Source organism: Balaenoptera musculus, chromosome 2 (assembly GCF_009873245.2).
Source record: "Balaenoptera musculus isolate JJ_BM4_2016_0621 chromosome 2, mBalMus1.pri.v3, whole genome shotgun sequence".
Classification (NCBI taxonomy): domain Eukaryota; kingdom Metazoa; phylum Chordata; class Mammalia; order Artiodactyla; family Balaenopteridae; genus Balaenoptera; species Balaenoptera musculus.
This window is the reverse complement of record NC_045786.1, coordinates 36,840,439-36,862,117: the sequence shown is the minus strand read 5'-3', so window position 1 is coordinate 36,862,117 and position 21,679 is coordinate 36,840,439. Positions and strand designations below refer to the sequence as shown.

At 44.3% G+C, this 21,679-nt stretch overlaps 1 protein-coding gene across 9 annotated transcripts in view; it reads left to right on the top strand.

The window, feature by feature from the left end:
* ZNF592 (zinc finger protein 592) overlaps window positions 1–15,439 on the top strand; it is a 55,094-nt gene extending 39,655 nt beyond the window's left edge. For all 9 annotated transcript variants that reach the window (XM_036842775.1, XM_036842769.1, XM_036842772.1 and 6 more), the window contains 7 exons: window positions 4,713–4,891; window positions 10,676–10,852; window positions 11,133–11,292; window positions 11,406–11,693; window positions 11,921–12,033; window positions 12,705–12,840; window positions 14,061–15,439. In XM_036842775.1, coding sequence (XP_036698670.1) covers window positions 4,713–4,891; window positions 10,676–10,852; window positions 11,133–11,292; window positions 11,406–11,693; window positions 11,921–12,033; window positions 12,705–12,840; window positions 14,061–14,561 — 1,554 coding nt within the window. In that variant the 3' untranslated portion in view covers window positions 14,562–15,439. The remainder of the gene's footprint in view (window positions 1–4,712; window positions 4,892–10,675; window positions 10,853–11,132; window positions 11,293–11,405; window positions 11,694–11,920; window positions 12,034–12,704; window positions 12,841–14,060) is intronic.
* The last annotated feature ends 6,240 nt before the right edge of the window (window positions 15,440–21,679 follow it).

Genomic DNA, 21,679 nt, shown 5'->3' with positions numbered 1-21,679 from the left:
AGCATGGAGTCTTAGCCACTGGACCACCGGGGAAGTCCCTATCTATTTCTTCTTGATTCAGTTTTGGTGAGCTGTATGTTTTTAGAAACTTGATCCTTTCTTCTGTGTTGTCCAGTTTGTTGGCATATAGTTGTTCATAGAATTCTCTTATGGTTTTTTGTATTTCTGCAGTATCAGTTGTTATTTCTCCTCTTTCACTTTTTACTTTGTTTATTTGGGTCCTCTCTCTTTTCTTCTTGGTGACCCAGGCCAGAGATTTGTCAATTTTGTTTACCCTTTCAAAGAACCAGCTCTCGGTTTTATTGTTTTTTTCCTATTTTTTTTTAATCTCTATTTTATTTATTTCCTCTCTGATCTTTATTATTTCTTCCTTCTGCTAACTTTAGGTTTTTTTGTTCTTTTTTTAATTCTTTTAGGTGGTAGGTTAGGTTGTTTATTTGAGTTTATTCTTTTTTTTTGAGGAAGGCCTGTATCACTATGAACTTCCCTCTAAGAACTGCTTTTGCTGCATCCCATAGATTTTGTATGGTTGTGTTTTCATTGTCATTTGTCTCAGGGTATTTTAAAATTTCCTCTTTGATTTCATCATTGACCCATTGGTTTTTTAGTAGCGTGTTGTTTAGTCTCCATGTAATCATTTTTTTCTCATTTCTCTTTCTGTGGTTGATTTCTCGTTTCATGCCCTTATGGTCAGAAAAGATGCTTGAAATAATTTCTGTCCTCTTAAATTTGTTGAGGCTTGTTTTGCATGCTAGTATGTGGTCAGTCCTAGAGAATGTTCCACGGGCACTTGAAAAGAATGGGTATTGTGTGTGTTTTGAATGTAATGTCCTGAAGATATCAATTGGTCTACCTGTTCTATTGTATGTCGTTTAGGATCTCTGTTGCTTTATTGATTTTCTGTCTGGAAGATCTGTCCACTGATGTGAGTGGGATGTTAAAGTCTCCTACTATTATTGTATTCCCATCAGTTTCTCTCTTTATGTCTGTTAGTATTCATTTTATGCATTTGGGTACTCCTGTATTGGCTGCATATATGTTAACGAGTGTAATATCCTCTTCTTGTATTGATCCTTTTATCATTATACAGTGTCCTTCTTTATCTTTCATTTTGGCCTTGTTTTAAAGTCTATTTTGTCTGATATGAGTATTGCTACCCCTGCTTTCCTATCATTTCCTTTTGAGTGAAATATCTTTTTCCATCCCCTTACTTTCAATCTTTGTATGTCCTTCACCCTAAAGTGGGTCTCTTGCAGGCAGCATATTATAGGTTCTTGTTTTTTTTTTTTTTTTTTTTTTTTTAATCAACAGTCTGCCACTTTGTGTCTTTTGATTGGAGCATTTAGTCCATTGACATTTAAGGTAATTACTGACAGATATGTATTTACTGCCATTTTAAACCTTGTTTTCCAGTTGATTTTGTATTTCTTCTTTGTTCCTTTCTTTTTCTTTTTGTTTTTCCTATTGTGGTTTGATGGTTTTCTTTTGTGTTATGCTTGTGTCCTCTTCTTTTTGTTTTTTTGTGAATCTGTTGTATGTTTTTGATTTGTGAGTCATTCTTTTTTTTTAAATATCTCATGAGTATTTATTTTATTTTATTTTTTAATAAATTTATTTATTTTTGGCTGCATTGGATATTCGTTGCTGCGCGCGGGCTTTCTCCAGTTGTGGCATGTTGGGGCTACTCTTCATTGCGGTGTGCATGCTTCTCAGTGTGGTGGCTTCTCTTGTTGCGGCACGTGGGCTCTAGGTGCACGGGCTTCAGTAGTTGTGGCGCGTGGGCTCAGTAGTTGTGGCCTGTGGGCTCTAGAGTGCAGGCTCAGTAGCTGTGGTGCACGGGCTTAGTTGCTCCGTGGCATGTGGGAACTTCCCAGACCAGGGATCAAACCCGTGTCCCCTGCATTGGCAGTCAGATTCTACTTTTTTTTTAATTGTTGTGCACAACATTCATTGTTTTCGCATTTGCTGCCAGGAATGTTTGCCACGAGTTTGCGGCCAAGTTGTAGATAGTGATCTGTGACTCTCAAAGCATGATGGTGTCCACTGTTCCTGAGTCCATACCTGGACTCAGTCTCCACTTGGCTTGTTTGGGTTGGTTTAAGCTGTAAGCTGATTCACACCTTTCTACACAAGCTGTGTATACATTCCAAACACAGACCATCTATCACACTGGTGGTGAAATCTGACAGGAACAACATAAAGTGGTTTATAGCACTTACTGATTTTAACTTGGCTAATGTCCCAAACTAGTTAGGAGATAAGGCAGTACTCAGCAAGCAGGCAGATTCTTAACCACTGTGTGACCAGGGAAGTCCTGTGAGTCATTCTTTTTGATGCTCAATTATCCCATCTTTGATCAGTGGGAGCCCCTTCAAGCTGGCTCCTGTGTCCTTTTGATATGAACTCATTAAACCTTGAGAAGCTTTCTTACTTTGAGCCCCAACAAGATGTCCTGGGCACATTTCTTGTGCTAAACCTAGAGTCAGTTGTTTTTCCAAGAAGCCAGGGTTTTTTGTGTGTGTATGTGTGTGAGAAATGATATTTAGAGACCACATTCTGGGCACCAGAGATGCTTATTCTGCTGGATATATCTGTTCCCAGGCCTTTTCAGTGGTCAGAGCTAAAAAATATATTTTTAAAAAGAGGAAAGGAAGATCATGAGTTTATGCTGGTATTAAAATGTAAGATTATCCTTTTTATGTAACTGATTTTATACTGAAAATCTTGGTTCCTAAGCTTTTCTTACTACACACACACACGCACACACACACATACACACCAATTTTAAAATATCAAAATCAATATTATTTCTAATGTTAGGATAACTGCATAAAGTTGAGGGTGTATTTGCAGTTCTTTTTGTCCTTAGAATATATCATATTAAGAATGTATAAGTCAAAATACTATGTTTTAAAAGTCACTGGGTATAATTTTTTTCTTTACATGGTTATGTCACCTACTTGATACATAGTTAGGTAGTTTCTGTTTTTCAATTTTAGGGAATGCTTTTGTTTATTTAGTTTAATTTTGTATATGTATTTGAAATTATGTAAAACATTTATGTGATTCCAAAATTACATAACAAGGTATATTCAGAAAAGTCTTGCTTCCATTCCTGTCCGTTTCACCCTGTTCTCTCCTTCCCCATAGGTAACCATTTTTATTGACTTTTGGTTTATCGCTCCATTGCTCCTTTTTTGCAAATATGAACAAATGTGTGTGTGTATGTGTATGTGTGAGAGTGATTATTTCCTCCTTTTTTACACAAAAAATAGCATACTTGTTTACTGTTCTGTACCTAGAGCAATAGTGAAATAACAACAACAACAAAAACTTTTATTATGGAATGTCCCAAACATATATAAAAGTGGAAAGAACGGTATAATGAACCTTCTTTTAACAGTTACCAACTCAGTGGCCCATCTTGTTTCATCTATGTTCTTGCTCACCTCTCCCCCAGTAGATTGTTTTTAAACAAATCCCAGCATTATAGTGTCTATTTCAGTATATGTATATCTAAAAGATAAAGCTTTATCCTCAAAAAATACCAAAACATAGACATAATATCATCACATCTCAAAATTAATAATAATTCCTTACTATCAAATCTTAATATCAAGTGGCAGATGTCTCAGTATTGCCATCATTAAGTTAGGGTTAAAATATCTGATTGTCTCGTTTCTTTTTACACTTGGCTTGCTTGAATCAGGATCCAAATAAGGGCTATACAGTGCAGTTGTATACACTGAAAATGTCTTTTAAGTCTCTTTTAATCTGGAAATTCCTCTTCCCTTAATCTTTTTTTTTCCATTGAAATTTTTTTTGTTGAAAACGCTGGATTGTTTGTCCTGTAGAGGCCCTACATTCTGGATATTGCTGCTTAAAGCAGAGATCTTTTCCTGGCCTCCCTAACAACTTATCCTTCTGAGCACTCCTCTGACCCCAGGTCAGTGGCCCCCTCAGTGAGTAATACAGTTGTCCCTTTTTTACTAAGAAGGACCTCTTCAGATGCAGGCACCAGCTTAGTCTCTTGCTTTCCCTCTCTGGGCTCTCCCCATTAGAGAGCTTCAATGAGTCTGCCTGTAGGACTTGTTAGCCTCTGGTTCTCTCCTGGGGCTGACAACAAAGGAGCTGCTACCTATCCTGTGCTTTCCTGTGGGTGTATGTGGTCAGTTGTGGCTCAGGGCACCCCCCAGAGTGGGCTGAGGATATGGAAGCTCAGTTAGTCTGCACTGGGGCTTCTGAGCATTAACCAGGGTAGGCTCAGGTCTACTTTGGAAGTCCCTGAGCCAGCTGACTAAAGCTGTTGAGTAGGAACCTGCTGAGCTAGGGTAGAGGCCCTGGTGAGTCTGGCAGTGTAATGAGGTCTTAGAATTCAAGAAGTGCCTTGGGCCTCTGAAAAGGAAAACGTGGTCCTCTGCTAAGCCAGAGGAGAGAAGTACTCACAGTCCTACATGTAGGACTAATCTTTGGGAAGATATGATCAGGTCTGTTTTTGATTAATAAGGTGAGAGGCAAAGCTCGCTTGGGTGTCAGTGTCAACACTTGGTGAGGCCTGGGGATTTCACTAGTGTCCCAGGAGAGCTGGAAGAGAGAATGGTTGGGGGAGGAGGTCATTCTGACCCATGTCTTAGGAAAGCCAGACAGCTCTGATTGGAGAGCTACAGGCCTCTGGCTCCTGCGTGAACTGCTTTCTTGCTGTTCTTTCCTAGACTTGCCAGGTGTGCCAGATGCTGCTGCCCAACCAGTGCAGTTTCTGTGCCCACCAGCGGATCCACGCCCACAAGTCCCCCTACTGTTGTCCGGAGTGTGGAGCCCTCTGTCGCTCTGCCTACTTCCAGACCCATGTAAAGGAGAATTGCCTGCACTATGCCCGCAAGGTGGGCTACAGGTGGGTGCTACCTGACTCACTGTCCTGGGCTTGCCCAGTGGCTGGTTCTTTTTCTGGACCAGAACTCATTTAAGACTAGAGTTTTTGGAGTTCCCTGGTGGTCTAGTGGTTAGGATTTGGTGCTTTCACTGCTGTGGCCTGGGTTCAATCCCTGGTTGGGAAACTGAGATCCTGCAAGCCACGAGGCACGGCCAAAAAAAAATGAGTTTTGGTCTCAAGGGGCCTGGGCTCCAGCCTAATAAGAGAAGAATGTTGATTGGTATGTGGACAGACATTTTTATCTTGTAGGGAACCAGAAGAGCAAGGGGAAGAAGAATAAGGAGTTAAAAAGTTAAACATTTAAAAAAAAAAAAGCTTTGGGACTTCCCTGGCTGTTCAGTGGTTAAGACTCTCTGCTTCCACTGTAGGGGACGCGGGTTCGATCCCTGGTTGGAGAACTAAGATCCCACATGCCGTGCGTGGCACAGCCAAAAGATAAAAAATAAATAAATTAAAAAAAGAAAAAAAGAAAAAAAGCTTTAAATGGGAAGATTTGGGGGAGATTAGAATATATATAACATTCACTTTGTCAGTTTGTTTTTTAAAAGTATATAAATTTGTTCACAAAGTTATCATGTTTGGCATACTAATTTTAAAGTACTATTTCAGTAATAAATTTACAACTGTCAGTACTTTCAAATGTTCTCAATTTTTGTTAACAAATGGCAAGATGCCAAACTCAAAGGACTCTAGTATCTTTGTATTGATTAGTTTTTGTCAGTTTGTGAGAAGCAAAACCTGAGAATGGAAAAAATCATCAGCTTCATGGTAAAACCGAGAAAACTCTATTTTAATTAAACTGAATCTTCTCCATTGTGTCGAAGAAATATAAGCAAGAAGTCATTTTCAGGAAAAAGATCAAAATGAGGGAGAACACTCCCTCCAAAACTCATTGATCCATCATTTTACATTGACGCAATCAGGTCTCCTTTACTGGTTTACTGGTTGCTTGGGAGTTTCTACATCTTCTCATGCTTTACTTGATCATTTTTACTTCAGAAATATAATTTTGCCCAAATTTATTAAGGTTTTCTTCTCTTTGGTATTAAATTTTTTTATTGATTTAGTTCATTTAATAAACATTTTTTGAGTACTTACTGTTGTCTTTAACATTGTGCCAGACACTCAAGATACAAAGATGATTAAGACCCAGCTCCTGCCCTCAAGGGGTTCAGTCTGATAGGTTACAGACATGCACACAAGTAATTACGATTCAAAGTGGTAAGTCCCATAGTTGAGGAATGGTCAGGAAAGCTTCATAGAGGAGATGTTAGGAGGTTTTAGGTAGAAGAAAGGGGGAGAGCATATCTGGCAAGAGCATAGGCAAGGGATACCAGCACACATAAAAGGGCTTACAGGAATGATGAGCATTTCAATAGATGTAGGTCAGGATGAACCAGAGAAAGGGTGAGAAATGAGACTAGGGAGTTGGTAGAGGCCAGGCCATGCAAGACCTTGTATTCCTTGGCAGACGTTTGGACTTTATCCAGTGGACAGTGAGGAGCTACAGAAAGATTTGCAGCAGGGGAGTGATCCAGCTGGATCTGTGTTTTAGAAAGATCATTCTGGAAAGGTGACATGTATATTAGAGGGGAGAGATTAGAGACTGGTTGTGTGACAATCCAGATGAGAGACTGAGGGATTCAGCTAAGGCATGGCTGTGGGGATGGCGAGAAGGTAAATTTGAGAGAGATTAGGAAGTAGAAACATTAGAGCTTGATGATAGTTTGTATACTGGGGTGAGGGATGGGGAGTGGTTAGTGATCACTTCCAGGTTTCTCTCTTGGTATAAGCATTTCCAAATGTAGACTGATTTCTTTTACATGTTATGGAGAATGGAGAAGCTAAAGTGTGTGGGAAGAAAATAATCGAGAGATGGGGTTATACAAAGCCATTGCCACTGTGTTGCCGAAGAGCATTGCTGGGCAGCACCCCAGGCTACATTTTAAAACCAAACACCTGAACCTGTGTTTTTTGCAGTATTCATAAAGTTTGAAAATATCTTTCTAACTTTGACTTAAGTGTATGCTGCTTGTTTCAAGATCAAATCGAATCCAATAGCAATGCAATCAACACTTTAATTTCTGTATTTGAATCTTGAATCCAAGAAATTTTCAATAACACAGATGGATTAATAGCATTTTTTTGTCTTGTAATTAAATATTTTACTTTCTTCTGTAAGAGTAGAAAGAAACCTAATGTCTCAAAAGGAATTTAGTTTATCAAGCCTTTGTAAGAAATGTCAGACAAAAAGTATTATGATTCAGCTAGAGGGATTACTGAAGATATTGACATTAAAATTTTCAATGATCTATGGTTGAACTCAGAAGATATACACACTAATACAGTATTCATTATACTTAAGATCTTCAACTATTAATGTGCTTTTTTGGTAACAGCTTTAGTCAGATGTAATTCACGTACCATCCTATTCACCCATTTAAAGTGTCCTATTTGGTGGTTTTTACTATATCCACAGAGTTGTACAATCAGTCACCACAATCAATTTTAGAATATTTTCATCACCCAAAAAGAAACCCTTTATTTGCAATCCTCCCATCCCCCCAACCCTAAGCAACTACTTTCTGTCTCATAGATATGTCTCCTTTGGACGTTTCATATAAATGGAATCATATAATATGTGGTCTTAGCATAATGTTTTCAAGATTCATCCATGTTGTAACATATATTAGTATTTCATTCCTTTTTTTGTTTCTACCTGTTGGCTATTGTGAATAATGCTGCTAATGAACATTCATGTACAAGTTATTATGTAACACATGTTTTCAGTTCTTTTGGATATATACCTAACAGTAAAATAAGGAACTACCAGATTGTTTTCCAAAGTGGCTATACCACATTTATATTCCTACCAGCAGTGTATGAGAATTTTGATTTCTTCACATATTTGTTATTGTCTGACATTTGCATATAGCCATTGTTGTGGGTATAAAGTTGTATCTCATTATGATTTTGATTTGTATTTCTCTGATGGATAATGATGTTGAGCATATCTTCATAAATTTATTGGCCATTTGTATATTTTCTTTGGAGAAATATCTATTCAGATCCTTTGCCCATTTAAAAATTGTGTTATTTGTCTTTTTGTTGTTGAGTTGTAAGAGTTCTTTATATATTCTGGTTACAAGTCCCTTGTCAGATGTATGATTCGCTAATATTTTCTCCCATTCTCTGGGTATTACTGTTTTTTAGGAAATTCTCAGAAGGTACCTATGTTCCATTTCATTGAGCTCTACTACAGAGTTTTACAATATTATATTTTTAGAATTCTATAAATTATTCTGCTCTTTGTTGAAAATTTGGAGAGTGACCAGTGTCGTAAGGGAGCAAGTTTAGACTGTTTACTAATGTGTTATTTTCTTATTATTTGTGATTATTGGCAAAGCTAAATATTTTACTGTTCTTTATCTTTTCTAAAACTTTATATGTTTGACAGCATATGGTTCTATAATTGTCTGTTTTCTCTTTTTCTCTTAAACAGTTGGTAAAGAGCTGTGTCATAGGGTTGGATTTCTCTTCTGCAGAGTTTTTCATCAGTTTGTAAACCCTGCTTGATTCAGTCCTTCACTGAGGCTACTTGGCACATGTTCTTTTACCCCTTTATATTCTTATTCTTACTTTCCGTGAGGTTTCTTCCAAGAATGTCTGCTGGGTAAATAGAATAGATTTTCAGTCGCATTTACATTGCTCCTGTAGGAGTTTGGTCAAACTGCACAAATAAAACCACTTAAGAGATTCTTTACACATCAGGTGTATTTGCCACTTTGGATGAATTTGGAAATATGTGGATTTTTTTTCTCCTCATAATTACTTGTGGTATGGATGTACTTCTGTGTGCTAGGAGTTGGTCACTATTTTGTTTAGCAGGAGAGAAAAGAAAATATAATTTAAGTGTAAGTAGTTTGTATAGTTGCTGTAACACATGTACACATTTAGTAACGAATGCTCATAGGCCTCAGTTGCGAAAAGGCTTTGGGTTCTGTACACTTCTCCTCGTTGCTAATTAAGTTTGCAAAAGGTGATTCTGTCCCCCACCCCCACTCCCCAACACACACAAAAGGAAGAAAAACAAAAAGGACTGGTCAGGATTCTGTGATGAGTTACGTGGATTGCAAAAATGGGCTAATGTATTGAAATGCAGGCTAATATTTGGGAGTCAAAGAATTCTTAAGTGAAGGGATGTCCTTTCAGTAAAGCAACAGCCTCTCTTCTAGCCTCTATCTAGCCTACTGGGATGTCAAGGTTATAGGAGCAAGCAATGCTGCAACAAACGGAAAATAATAGTTATCTCCAGAGGAATAGCTGGGAGCAGGGAAGGTGTTTTCTCATGTAGGGGAGACCTGTGTGTGTTTATAGGCAGGAAGAAAGACTGAACACATGAGAGGGTCTAGGAACCTGAATAGATGCAGGTTAGCCTGGAGGAAGGTCACATCATTTTCTGATACTGAAGGAAGGAAACACAGTGTTTATAGAGAGATATTTTGAAGTTGAAAGAAGAGTCCAGCAGACCTCAATTTCAGAAAAACGGTTTAAGACAGTTGATACTTTACAAAAATGATATATGCACTAAACAAAACTCAGAAAATACGAATTGGTAGGGAAAAAAAGAAAAATGTTATCCATAGTCCCACCAAGGAGACAGTAGAACACTTACGAGCTGCACGGTCCAAAATGGTATCAGGGGGACTTCCCTGGTGGCGCAGTGGTTAAGAATCCGCCCGCCAATGCAGGGGACACGGGTTTGATCCTTGGTCTGGGAAGATCCCACATGCCTCAGAGCAACTAAGCCCGTGCGCCACAACTACTGAGCCCGCACACCTAGAGCCCGTGCTCCGCAACAGGAGAAGCCACTGCAATGAGAAGCCCACGCACCGCAATGAAGAGTAGCTCCCGCTCGCTGCAGCTAGAGAAAGCCTGCACGCAGCAACGAAGACCCAACACAGCCAAAAATAAATAAACAAAAAAATCAATAAATTTATAAAAAAACAAAAGAAAACCCAAAATAGTATCAGGCACATGTGACTACTGAGCACTTGAAGTGTAGCCAGTGCAACTGGCCATTTTATTTTATTAACTTAAATTTAAATAGTCACATGGACAGTGCAATATAGAACATGTCCATCATCACAGCAAGTTCCATCAGACAGTGCTGCTCTAGAGCATTTCTTCTTGGGCTTCGAGGGCTGTTTATTTTAATGTGGTTGTTATGGCGAGTGTAGCATTCCGTAATTGTACATTTTATTCAGTGAACATCCCTGCCTGTTTGGCTCCAGCTTGCGGGAAGGCACAGGCTTTCTGCAGTCTCCTTTTAAAATTCCTCTTGGACTCCTGCAGTTGTTATCACACTTAAATGGATACTGTTGATGTCATTTTTGAACCATTCTCCACCCTCTCCACTCCCACCAGATTCTCTTGGCTGGGTTCAAGTTTTTGGTTTGCAGAAGAATATTCTCTGGCCAGTGAGGGGAGGGGAGACTCTCTTCCCCCTTCTCTACCAGGTTGGGTGTTGGGCTTGGGGGACCCTGGGTGACTGCATTGTGCCAGGCGGCGGCAAGCAGGCTCTCGAGGTGTACACGTGGAGGATAGAAGACTGAGTGCACGAGGGAGGGGAAGAGGGAGGGTCCCTGAGATGGCTCTGTTCCTGTCTTCCATTCCTCCTTTTCCAACACTACTTCTCCGTCTGACATGCCTACTACCCCCGCACCCCCCACATCTGTTATCCAGGTGCATCCACTGTGGGGTAGTCCACTTGACCTTGGCCTTGCTGAAAAGCCACATCCAGGAGCGACACTGCCAGGTTTTCCACAAATGTGCATTCTGCCCCATGGCCTTCAAGACTGCCAGTAGCACCGCGGACCACAGCGCCACCCAGCATCCCACCCAGCCCCACAGACCCTCCCAGTGAGTGCAGCTCCAGGGCCAGCAGGCCTGTGGGAGCAGAGCTGATAGCTTGGGTGCTCTGTGGGGAGGTGTTGGGATGGACTGGGAAGCCTGGGCTAGTGGCAGAGATGCCTGGAGTCCTCTAAAGACATCCTGAGTCTGCGGAGTATCAACGTTGGCTCAGAGTATTGCTTTCCCAAACCTGACTCTGGTTCAGAGAGATCAGAGATGGGGTGGAGGGGCCTTGTAGTTCTGCCAGCGCAGCCTTGGTTACCTCACACGCTGGGGCTTGTCTCGTCAGGCTCATTTATAAGTGCTCCTGTGAAATGGTCTTCAACAAGAAGAGGCACATTCAGCAGCATTTTTACCAGAATGCCAGTAAGGCGCAGGTGGGCGTCTTCAAGTGCCCTGAGTGCCCGCTCTTGTTCCTGCAGAAGCCAGAGTTGATGCAACATGTCAAGGTGGGACGCCTTGGGGAAGGAGGCTGGGGAGAAGGGCACATGCCTCAGGCCGGGGGTCTGACTCTGTGCATCTTTCCCCTTGCCCAGTCAGTAATCGCTCTCCCCATCCCCAGAGCACCCACGGTGTTCCCCGAAACGTGGACGAGCTGTCAAGCCTCCAGTCTTCAGCAGACACATCTTCAAGCCGCCCTGGCTCTCGAGTTCCCACTGAACCCCCAGCCACTAATGTGGCTGCTCGGGGCAGCTCCCTGCCCTCTAGCCGCTGGGGCAGGCCTGAAGCCCATCGCAGGGGTGAGGCCAGGCCCCGGCTGAGGAACACTGGCTGGACCTGTCAAGAGTGCCAGGAGTGGGTTCCTGATCGGGAGAGCTATGTGTCCCACATGAAAAAGAGCCATGGTCGGGTAAGTGAAGCCACACAGGCACAGTGCAGCCCCAGATTCTCTGGACTTCTGTCCTGTGGGGTCATAGCCCCCTTATGTGGATGACTTCCTGGTGCTTTGGGCATGGTGGGTACTACAGATCTTGAGGTCTTGGGGCATCCTCCTTTCTGCCTTCATCATCTGAGAAGAAAGATGCACCCAGAACTGTCTTATGGTTCTGATGCTTTGCATCCTGTCATCTCCCATAGACGTTGAAGCGGTACCCATGTCGGCAGTGTGAACAGTCCTTCCACACCCCCAACAGCCTGCGCAAACACATCCGCAACAACCATGACACAGTAAAGAAAGTCTACACTTGTGGGTGAGTCCCTGGGGGCGGGAGCCAGGAGGCCTGAATTTATCAAGACTGTCCATAGTACCACTGGGGCTTTTCTCTGCTGTGAGATTAGGGCTCAAAGGCAAGAGATAAGCAGGTTTCTAACGGGAATATGCTCTGGCTAGGTCAGAAATGAGGGCATTCCAGAAATAAGCTTCTAGAGCCTGGTGGCTCTGGAGCCCTCCCCCTTCCCAACTCCCTAACCCCAGGCTGGCCTGCCAGTCAGCAGTGGAGGGCCCTGAGGTTTGAGAGGAGTGGTGGCAATGTGAGCATGTGCCCAGTTCGGCTGTGAGGCTTCAACGCCATCTGTCCGAGCTTTAGGACAGGAGAGGCCACTCTTTCAGGCTGACTACTAGCCCAGCACTTGGGTCTCTGGACCCTGATATCAGAGAGCAGAGAGTGCAGTCATAGCTCAGGGCCAGTGCAGAGACTCTGACTCGCTGTTGTCTGCCACCTTGGCTGGCTTGCTGGCTAGATTTCTCTGGGGAGTACCCAGCACCACCCAGCCAGCCTGAGGACCACCCTGCCTGCTCCAAACTCTCTCCCTGCTGGAGCCAGAAGCAGTTTTGCCTCTGCCTGCCTGCCAGACCTGCCTGGCCCCATTGGGCCCTGGAGCCTGTCATCTTACATGACCTCTTTCGGCTGTACTTTTGCAGGTATTGCACAGAGGACAGCCCCAGCTTTCCTCGGCCCTCCCTCCTGGAGAGCCACATCAGCCTTATGCATGGTATCAGAAACCCTGATTTGAGCCAGACGTCCAAAGTCAGACCTTCGGGTGGACATTCCCCTCAGGTGAGTGTGGGACCCCTCCCCACTGGAGCAGCTTGCCCAGTGAGGCTGGAGCTGGAGGGGCACTAGGAAGGCTACAGGGAGCCCATTTGTCCTTGTGGCCATGGAGTAGCCAGCAGTGACAGCGTCCCTCAATGCCAGTCACTCTCTAGTCTTGTGTGACCTGCCTGGGGACTGCACACAAAGAAAGGACAGGAACAAAGACCCACGAGGCAGCCCACTGACCGTTTTTTCTTTTTGTTTCCCTGTCACTGCGACCCCCTTCCTTGGGTGTATGCTGCATTCTGTGGCCGTCGGAGTACTTTCACACATACCCTCCTGCTTCTGCCCCTCTGCAGTCCTAGGAGGCAGGGGTGGGCAGGGCTGACTGTTAGGTGAGGTTGGCCATGCTTGGCTGAGTCACCTCCTCACCCCCACCCCCAGTTACAGAGGAGCCAGACCTAGACTCCTGCTATCCTGGACCTTCGCCCTATGGCCTCATCCCTATTTCGTGCCCTAGTCCCTTTCTGGCCAGCCTCTGGAGCAGCCTCCTCACAGCGGGCTCTTCCCACTCCACGGCGAGGGGGCTGCTCCTCAGAGGGGCAGGCATGTCTGGGAGACTGCCTGGATTTTCAGGAGTTTCTTTAATGGCTATTCAGAGAAGGGCCCTAGTCTGCAAAGGCCCTTTCACACACAGCAGGAAGGGTGTCAATTGACATTTTGGCAACATCTGGCTATGATTAAAATGCATACCCTCCCTTCTCTGCCAAATGCATCCATCCTCTGATCTAGCAATTCGGCTTCCAAGATTTATCTGTCAGATATCTTTGGCCTTGGGCATAAAGAAACATGTCAATATATGTCTTTAAGTGAAAAAAGCAGGGTGAAGAAAAGTGTGCGTGTAATGCTATCATTTCGTAAAAGGCAGTAGTTTTATTTCTGTGTATGGATAGAATATCTTTTGGAGGAGCCACAGAACCCAGGCAATACGGTGTTCTCTGGAGAGCAGGGCTGGGGAGCTGGGTAGGAGGGACTTAATCTTTTCTACACCCTTCCCATATCTTTGGAATGTTGTGCCACATGTATGTGTTACATTAAACAAAAACATAAGAAACAAATCAAACCTAAACCAGAATTTAGGGCTGGGGTGAGCCTGGCCTGGGTGGTGATTCTGTGAGTCCTTGGGCTGCGTTTATCATGTTTGGGGGGCTCATGTCTCGGGCTCACATCGTTTCCCCTTTCAGGTGAACCATCTGAAAAGACCAGTCAGCGGAGCAGGGGATGCTCCAGACACCAGCAATGGCGCGACTGTCTCTTCCACCAAAAGGCACAAGTCCCTTTTCCAGTGTGCGAAATGTAGCTTTGCCACAGACTCAGGGCTCGAGTTTCAGAGCCACATACCTCAGCACCAGAAGGACAGCTCCACAGCCCAGTGTCTCCTCTGTGGCTTGTGCTACACCTCTGCCAGCTCCCTCAGCCGCCACCTCTTCATCGTCCACAAGGTGAGAGACCAGGAGGAGGAAGAGGCAGAGGCGGCAGAGCCAGAGGAGGGCTCTGGGGAGGAGGTGCCCGTGGAGACCAGGGAGAACGGACTGGAAGAATGTGCCGAGGAGCCTCTGTTGGGTGACGCAGAGGCCAGGAGGTCACTGGGCCTGGCCCCTGACGAGGATGGTGCCCAAGATGCTCAGAGTCAACCACAGGCCTCTCAGGACCGGGACAGCCACACACCGTCCCCGCAGGTGTGACTGGAAGCTTTGCAGTGTGCAGTCGGGGTGGTGCCGTGGTGTCCTCCACCTGCCGTGCGGACAGTGGGAAAGAGAAGGCTCCGCCCCGGTGTGTGTGGCTGGCTGGGCCCTGGAGCAGTGTCTGCCCTGAGCTTCTGGGAGCTGGGTGTCCCCCGGCCCCAGGAGATGGCGGGGTCGCCCAGGACCCTCACAGCTCTGAATTTGCTTCTGTTATTTATGGCTTTGTGCTGCTTCTTGGTACCCCAACTTTTGTCTGCGTCCTTCCAGCCCCAGGCTGCTTAAGTGGCCCAACCCCGATGCTGTCACCTCAGCTCGAAACCCCTCGGCGGCTGTGCTCTTCTGGGAGGCTCCCCGCTCGCTGCCTTAAGCCAGGGGCCTCCTGACAGCAGCTCTCTTTCTTGCCACTGGAGCCTGGGAAGGGGGATGAGGGTGCTGGCGCAGTCCCTCTCAGAGAGCTCGCCCAGCCTGGCTTGCAGAGGGCCCTCGGTCACCATGCCCTTCCTTTCTGTCTTCTCTGATTCGTTCCCCCAAAAAGAGTCCTGGAGAATTAATTGTCACACTGGCCCATCCTGTCTGTGTGGGGGGGAGAAACTTCTGCAGCACACCTCTGTCTGGCACCCGGGAGAGCAGGAAACGCAGCCAAGGCAGGCAGGCACCGAGAGGCAGACCCCCTTCAGAAGGAGCTGTGCGTCCTTGTTCTGCTGCTGTTCTGCCTTTCCTGACAAGCGGGGTTTGGGGCACAGAGACGTTGGGGTATTTGTACTCTTGCTCCTGTGCCATTAGAGAGGCTGCTGCCCCAGGCAGGCCAGCCCCTCGTCCTCTCGGCTGCACCCGTGTTGCTCAGACTATATTTCAAATAAAAAAATCTTCTTACCATGCAGGTAGGCTCTTGTATTCCTCTTCCAGTGAGCCTGGCCCTACCCTAGTCCACCTCAGACTTCCCTCATTGTCCCATCTCTGAGGGAGAACAGTTGTTTCCTGCTGCCCAAGGACCGTCCTCTCTAGACCTTGGAGCTGTGGTGTGGAAACCAGGAGCTCAGTACTTCTGAAGGGGTGGGGGGAGGGCCTTATGCTGGTCGAGAGTCACCTCCAAGTTCTCCCCTGAGCTAGCAGCCTTGGTTTTTAGGGCCTATTGAAATTTTCCTGGGCACCTCCATCTTTCCTACAAACGGTTTTTCAAACTAAGAGAACCCTTTACTGGTGGGAGGAGGGGGAGGGATAGAAGGGAGGAATTCTGTACTTTTCTTGCACCACCATTCAAGAGGTCTTGATATCACCCCTGCCACAGGGAACTCGGGTGTGGCAGCACTGGGATTAGACATGGGAGGCTGGGCTGTCTTTTCACTGATGGCAGAGTTAGGACCTGACCGAGCGCAAGGAGCCGGCTGTGTGGAGGTGTCCTCTGACCTCTGCTCCGAGTAGCTGCTGCAGCCCTGTGTGGGTGGGATGTGGGACTGGGCCCGGCAGGATCTAGTGCAGCAAAGGGAAGTGGGTGCTGACTGCATTCTTAGAGGCGATCCTTCAAGGAAGACATTGAATATCGATGATAAATTATTAAGTCAGGTAAATATGCCTGACCTTTTCACAATTGAAAAAAAAATGTCTTCCTCTATCAAATGCCAGATTTTTAGTGGAAATGCTAATGGCATTGGGAAAGGTTAGTGCTTGTTTCAGTTTCAGAGAAACAGTGCTTTTTAATGATTGCCATACCTGGCAAGGCCACCATGTCCCTGCTTCCCAAGCAGGCAGCGAGGGCAAACCGGGCCTGATTCCGGCTGCCTGCAGAGCCAGAGCTGGCCCCAACTCAGCTGTCATCCCTTCCTAATTCCAGTTGCAGGGTGCCCACCCTGCACCCGGGGCCATTCACAGGAACAGATTATAGAGGAGGCTGATAGAAGCGTTTGAAATGGATGGCGGAACCACTTCCTGCTCAGAGATAGTATAGCTGGAGCAGGGGGAGAGGAGGTGGTGAAATCACAGGTTTGACCTGTCCTGACCTCAGATCTATCTCCTTCCTGGGAATGGCATGGAGTGGAAAGAATGTCGAGCCACTCACCAAGAAACCTGGGTCACAGCCTGGGTTCTGCCCTCAACCAGCTCTTAACAAACCCTCTTAACTTCACCAGCCCCTCCCCTTCAAGATAGACCTAGTATTTCCCATCCAACTCGATTCACAGGCTTTTGTGAGGTGATAAGTATGGAAGCATTTTCTAGTTTATGAGACACTATCAATGTAGTATGGAAGCATTTTCTAGTTTATGAAACACTATCAATGTCAGGGATTATTGACTTGACTATGAAACACTATCAATGTCAGGGTGGAGTGTACCTTGCCGGCTATTCAGACTTGGATGCTGATGGTCAGTTATGATGGGTCTGGGACATCTCTCCACTGTTTAGTAAGAGTGGTGATTAACAGCACTTTAAGTCCTGCTCGTGGGCCCAGCATCTTTCTAAAAACACTTTCCAGTGATTCTCACTTTGTCCTCACAGTGATCTCACAGTTATCCTCCATTTTACAGAGAAGAAAACAGAGGCTCAGAGAGGTTAAATAAGTTGCTGGGTGACCTTGTAAGTCAAGCCCATCTGGTTCTAAAGTCCATGATGTCAACTGCTGTGTTGCCTTAGTGACCTGGCTACTTTGGCTGGCTGCCAGCTTATCAACAGTTTGCAGCCATCCAGACATCTGCTTTCCTACCTCCCCTGCAGTTGGGGTGCCCCACTGAGCACCAGGTTCTCTTTGGAGTCAGTCTGTGCCTTTTCACCCCAAGGAGGGCCCTGTGAATCACATTTGCTTGTGGCTTTCGGAAGCACATGCAGTGTCTCTGTGACCTTTCATTCTCATTGGGATTTGTCTTGCCATTTGAAGATCATCATTTTGGTGAGGCTATTCCAGAAAAAGTGGCCCAGCCCTCACAGGGAACATGGTTCCCTCAGGGTCCAATATCTTCTGATTTTTTTTTTAAAAGATGTTTTAAAAGAGTTGTGATATCATTTGTTATCAGAAAATGCTTGCTGTAACAAGCACTTATCTGCTGGAGTGAATGCTCTACTGATCAAGTTAAACAGATAAGATCCCCACCCTTGTAGAAACTACAATTTAATACACTCTAAGGCTTGACAAATGACTAGTATTTATTTTCCAACTCCTTTATCTCTGTAAAATGATATGCCGAATTACTATAAGCTAATTGGTGTAGAAAGAGCTCTTCCCTTAACTTATGTAAACAGTCTGGCTTTTGAAAACAGCTGTGGTTCAGCAAGTTCAACACACTTTGCCTTCCCCGAGACTGCAGAAAAACCCCTCTGCCTGCCCTGGTCATCACTGTGTATTCAGCTCTGGGCACACTTCTTTTACTTGTTTTTAAATTTTTTTTTCATTTTTTGAAAAAATTAATACACATACATGGTAAGACATCCAAACAATGCAAAAAGAGAATACAATGAAAAGTAAGCTTCCCAATGGAGGTCAGCCTTCAGTTCCACATCCCCCTCTCCAGAATTAATCACTGTTTCTATATCTTATGTATCCTTCCTGAGCAATTCTATGCATTTACAAGTTTTTAAATATGTATATTTATATATCTATTTTTAATACAAATGGTAGCATTCTATACACACAGTGTTCTGAAGCTTGCTTTGTTTTTCCACTTATATAATGGAGATTGTTCTAAATTCATCCAGTGGGTGAGTCTAATACATTAAAAGCTCCTAGCACAGTTCCTTGTATACACTAGTGGTTCAAAGAATGTTTGAATGACTGAATTAATGCATGCATGCGTGACTGAAAGAATCTGATTCAACCGGTAGCTACGAAGTTCTCTCAGGGTGTGATCTGAGACAGAATCTTCTGGATTCTGGAACATTTCTCCCTGTCTTTTCCAGGGGATTCAGGCTGTTGTCCAAAGCCTGACCTTTTCCACCAACAATTGCCACAGCAGTCTTAGAAACTGGGAGCCTTCGGGCCCTCTGGAGGAAAGAGCAGACTAAGACTCAAGTCCCAGTATGAGTTTGTTTTTTTGTTTTAGGTCTCTATTTAAAATGCTTTTTTCTTGGGGAATTCCCTGGTGGTCCAGTGGTTAGGGCTCCACGCTTCCACTACAGGGGTCTTGGGTTTGATCCCTGGTTGGGGAACTAAGATCCTGCAAGCCGCGCGGTACGGCTGAAAAAAAGAAAACAACACCTTTTTCTTATTGGAAAATGATATAGCATTATTAGAGAAATAAAAAATATGCATATTTATAATCCCATCTTTGCAGTTGTTTTCATTTTTGCATATCATTTTCCAGTCCTTGTTCTGTTCACAGCTGAGTTTATGGTATAATTATGATAATAACAGTGGTTAACATCAAACATTTCTGTATCACAGACATTATTCTCACATTCCTTCTCCTGTTTAGTCTCATAACAATCCTATGAGGTAAATATCAATACTACTATTATTCTTTTGGAGGTTCAGAGTGGTTGACCCTAAGGTCATGGAACTAGTAAGGGGCAGATCTGAGATTACTCAGGTGTGACTAGCACTGCACTGCCTCTGATTTTGTACCCTACTTTTTTCTACTTAACATTATGTCTGGACATTTTCCCTGTTTCTACATAGCCTTGAGAATAAACTCACTGGCAGTGTAATAGAATGAAGAAATCCAGTGACTAGAAATCAAGAGCCCTAGGTTCCAGTCTGGATTCTGTAACTAAGTCATTTGATCTCTCTTGGCCTCAGTTCTTGCATCTGTCAAATTGGGGGCGGGGGGAGTTTTAAGTTCCTGGGGATCTAGAATTGAGCCTGGCTAGATTTTATCTTCTTGATCCTGTATATATTTATGTAAAAATAGAGGGGACTTTCCTAAAGGCAAGATCTCTTATTGAATTTCTTCCTTTGTTTAATTGTTTTATTTATTTATTGACTTTTGGCCTAGATATATACAAAAATGGAAGACCCCCCCCACTGGCCCCCTCCCCCAAGGCAATATCACTTTTATTTGCATTTATTTATATTTCAATTTGCATCAGATTTCTGCTTTTTCAATTAGAATTCTAGCTCTTTTATGAGTAACTACTTCTTTTGGCTTTTGTCAAGCCTTTCCAAGTTTGAACTGTTTACTTTGTAATTCCAAAGCATCTTCAGATTCTTCTGTTTCCCAGGTATCTATTCATTAGAGACCTAGGTCCAGATGAATTCTTGAAGTAGTTCATTGTGTCATGTATTGGCCTTTTAACATGCTCTTATTTTTTATAATATTTACTATTATTTGCAAATTGAAATTGAGCTTTTAGTGCATGAATACTGAAAACTCAACAAATGTGTAATTGATTGTATGGAAAATGTGTCAAAAGGATACGATAAAGCCATTTAAGTCAATTCTAACTGGGAAGAGCATCCACCATAGTGAGTGCTCATGTGACAGTGGGTCAGTAGCACCATCTCGTTTCATGGGTGGGCATGGTATTATTTATAGATAGATAGATATAGATAGACTAAAGTCTACTAGATATTACTTCTAAAACTTAATCCCATAGTCTTTGCCTCTATTTTCTGTGAAAACGGAGAAAGTTGATTATATCTTTGATGCTTGAAGTGAGTGATTTAGCTGCTCTATGATATTTTAAACTAGGATGCTCCACTGTTTCCAGGCCTCCCTTTTCAGTTATAGCCCAGGGCACACTGTATACAATTCCTATTTTCCTCTGGGGTTTTCTAGTCCTTAGACCAAGTTGCTTGAAATTTTGCCCTAAGACCCGTTGTGCATATAGACAAGGTTGCATATTTTTGGTATCTGAGGAGGAAGGTGAGTTCTGCTTTCTAAGAAGCTCTTTGCCTGAGAAGGAGGTGTTGCATTTCTACCCTCGGCTGGATCTGAGGAGGGTTTTGAATATGATTTTTAAATGGGAAAAAGGAGAACATGAGGTGAGGGGAGTGGGGAGGTGATGGTAAGGAAAGGCACAGAAAGTTGTGAAGGAGCAGGCAGGAGAGTTAGAACAGGTAGAGAGTTTAGAACCTGGAAATAACACTTGACTTTTAGGATGGGTGATGATGGTGGTGGTGGGGTTAGAAAGTAGGAGTAGCTGATTAGGAGGAAGTGTGGCAGGTGCTGGCAAAAATGGAGGCAGTGGCTTGGTTTGTCAGTGGCATCCCTTGGGTTGAGCAGTAATTGCAGCAACTATTGCCAGGAGGTATTAGCATGTTTTAAAGAATGAGAAGATGTAGCTGTTGTGGAAAAGGAGGGCTGGCTGAGATACAGAAGGACCCTTAAAAAAAGACTTGAAAGGAAGGAAAAGGACCAGTTCACTCTGCAAGAAGACCCGGAGAGGCCTGGGCTGGGAGGGTGTCTTTCTAAGAATGTGGAGTTTGTGTCCTGGGCCTGACCATCTAATTGCTGCCCCTGACCACAGAGTCACCCTCTCATGTAATGATAACTTTATTCTGGAAAGGACCTACATTTGAGGCAGAAATTCCTGGCCCCTCTAATCGGATGTTGAATCAGAATAGGTGGACTGGGGAGGGCACCTGGCTAGGGCAGCTCTACACTTGAGTCCCAAATTCCCTGTCCAATCAAACCAGAATCAAGAGTGGCTTCTTGTTGCCAGTAATCCTTTAATTGGTGTCCACTTACCCCAGCACAGCTGTGGCCACATCTCCAATCCCTGGAGTGCCAGAGTGGCCAGCTCATCCCAGAGCAGCAGGACCTAGAGTCTCCACCCTCCAGGATTAGGGACTCAGCTGCCTTGAGCTGGGAGCTGTGGGAGCTCTCGGAGGGTGGTCAGACAAGCAGTCTAGAGCACTGCAGATTGGCTGGCAGGAAGGGCAGCTTGCAGCAGAAGGGCAGAAGTTTCCTACAGGAGGGCAGGGCCAGCAGAAATCTAGGGCTTCGTTGAGCTCAGGGCTGAGACCTTTAAAATGAGTGGAATCAAGAGAAGGAAAAATAGAGCAAACTGGGGGGATGGACATGTGTTTGATTAACTTACTATGCTACTAATGACTTGCACTGAGATGGGCCATAGGTCTGGGAAGCTTTGATAACCGGTGTGGAAGCTGATGATGCTTCATAAGGAAGGTGTCACTGACCTCTGACCTCAATTCCTGTGCCATAGCTTGTGGAAAAGGGTACTTCAGCCTG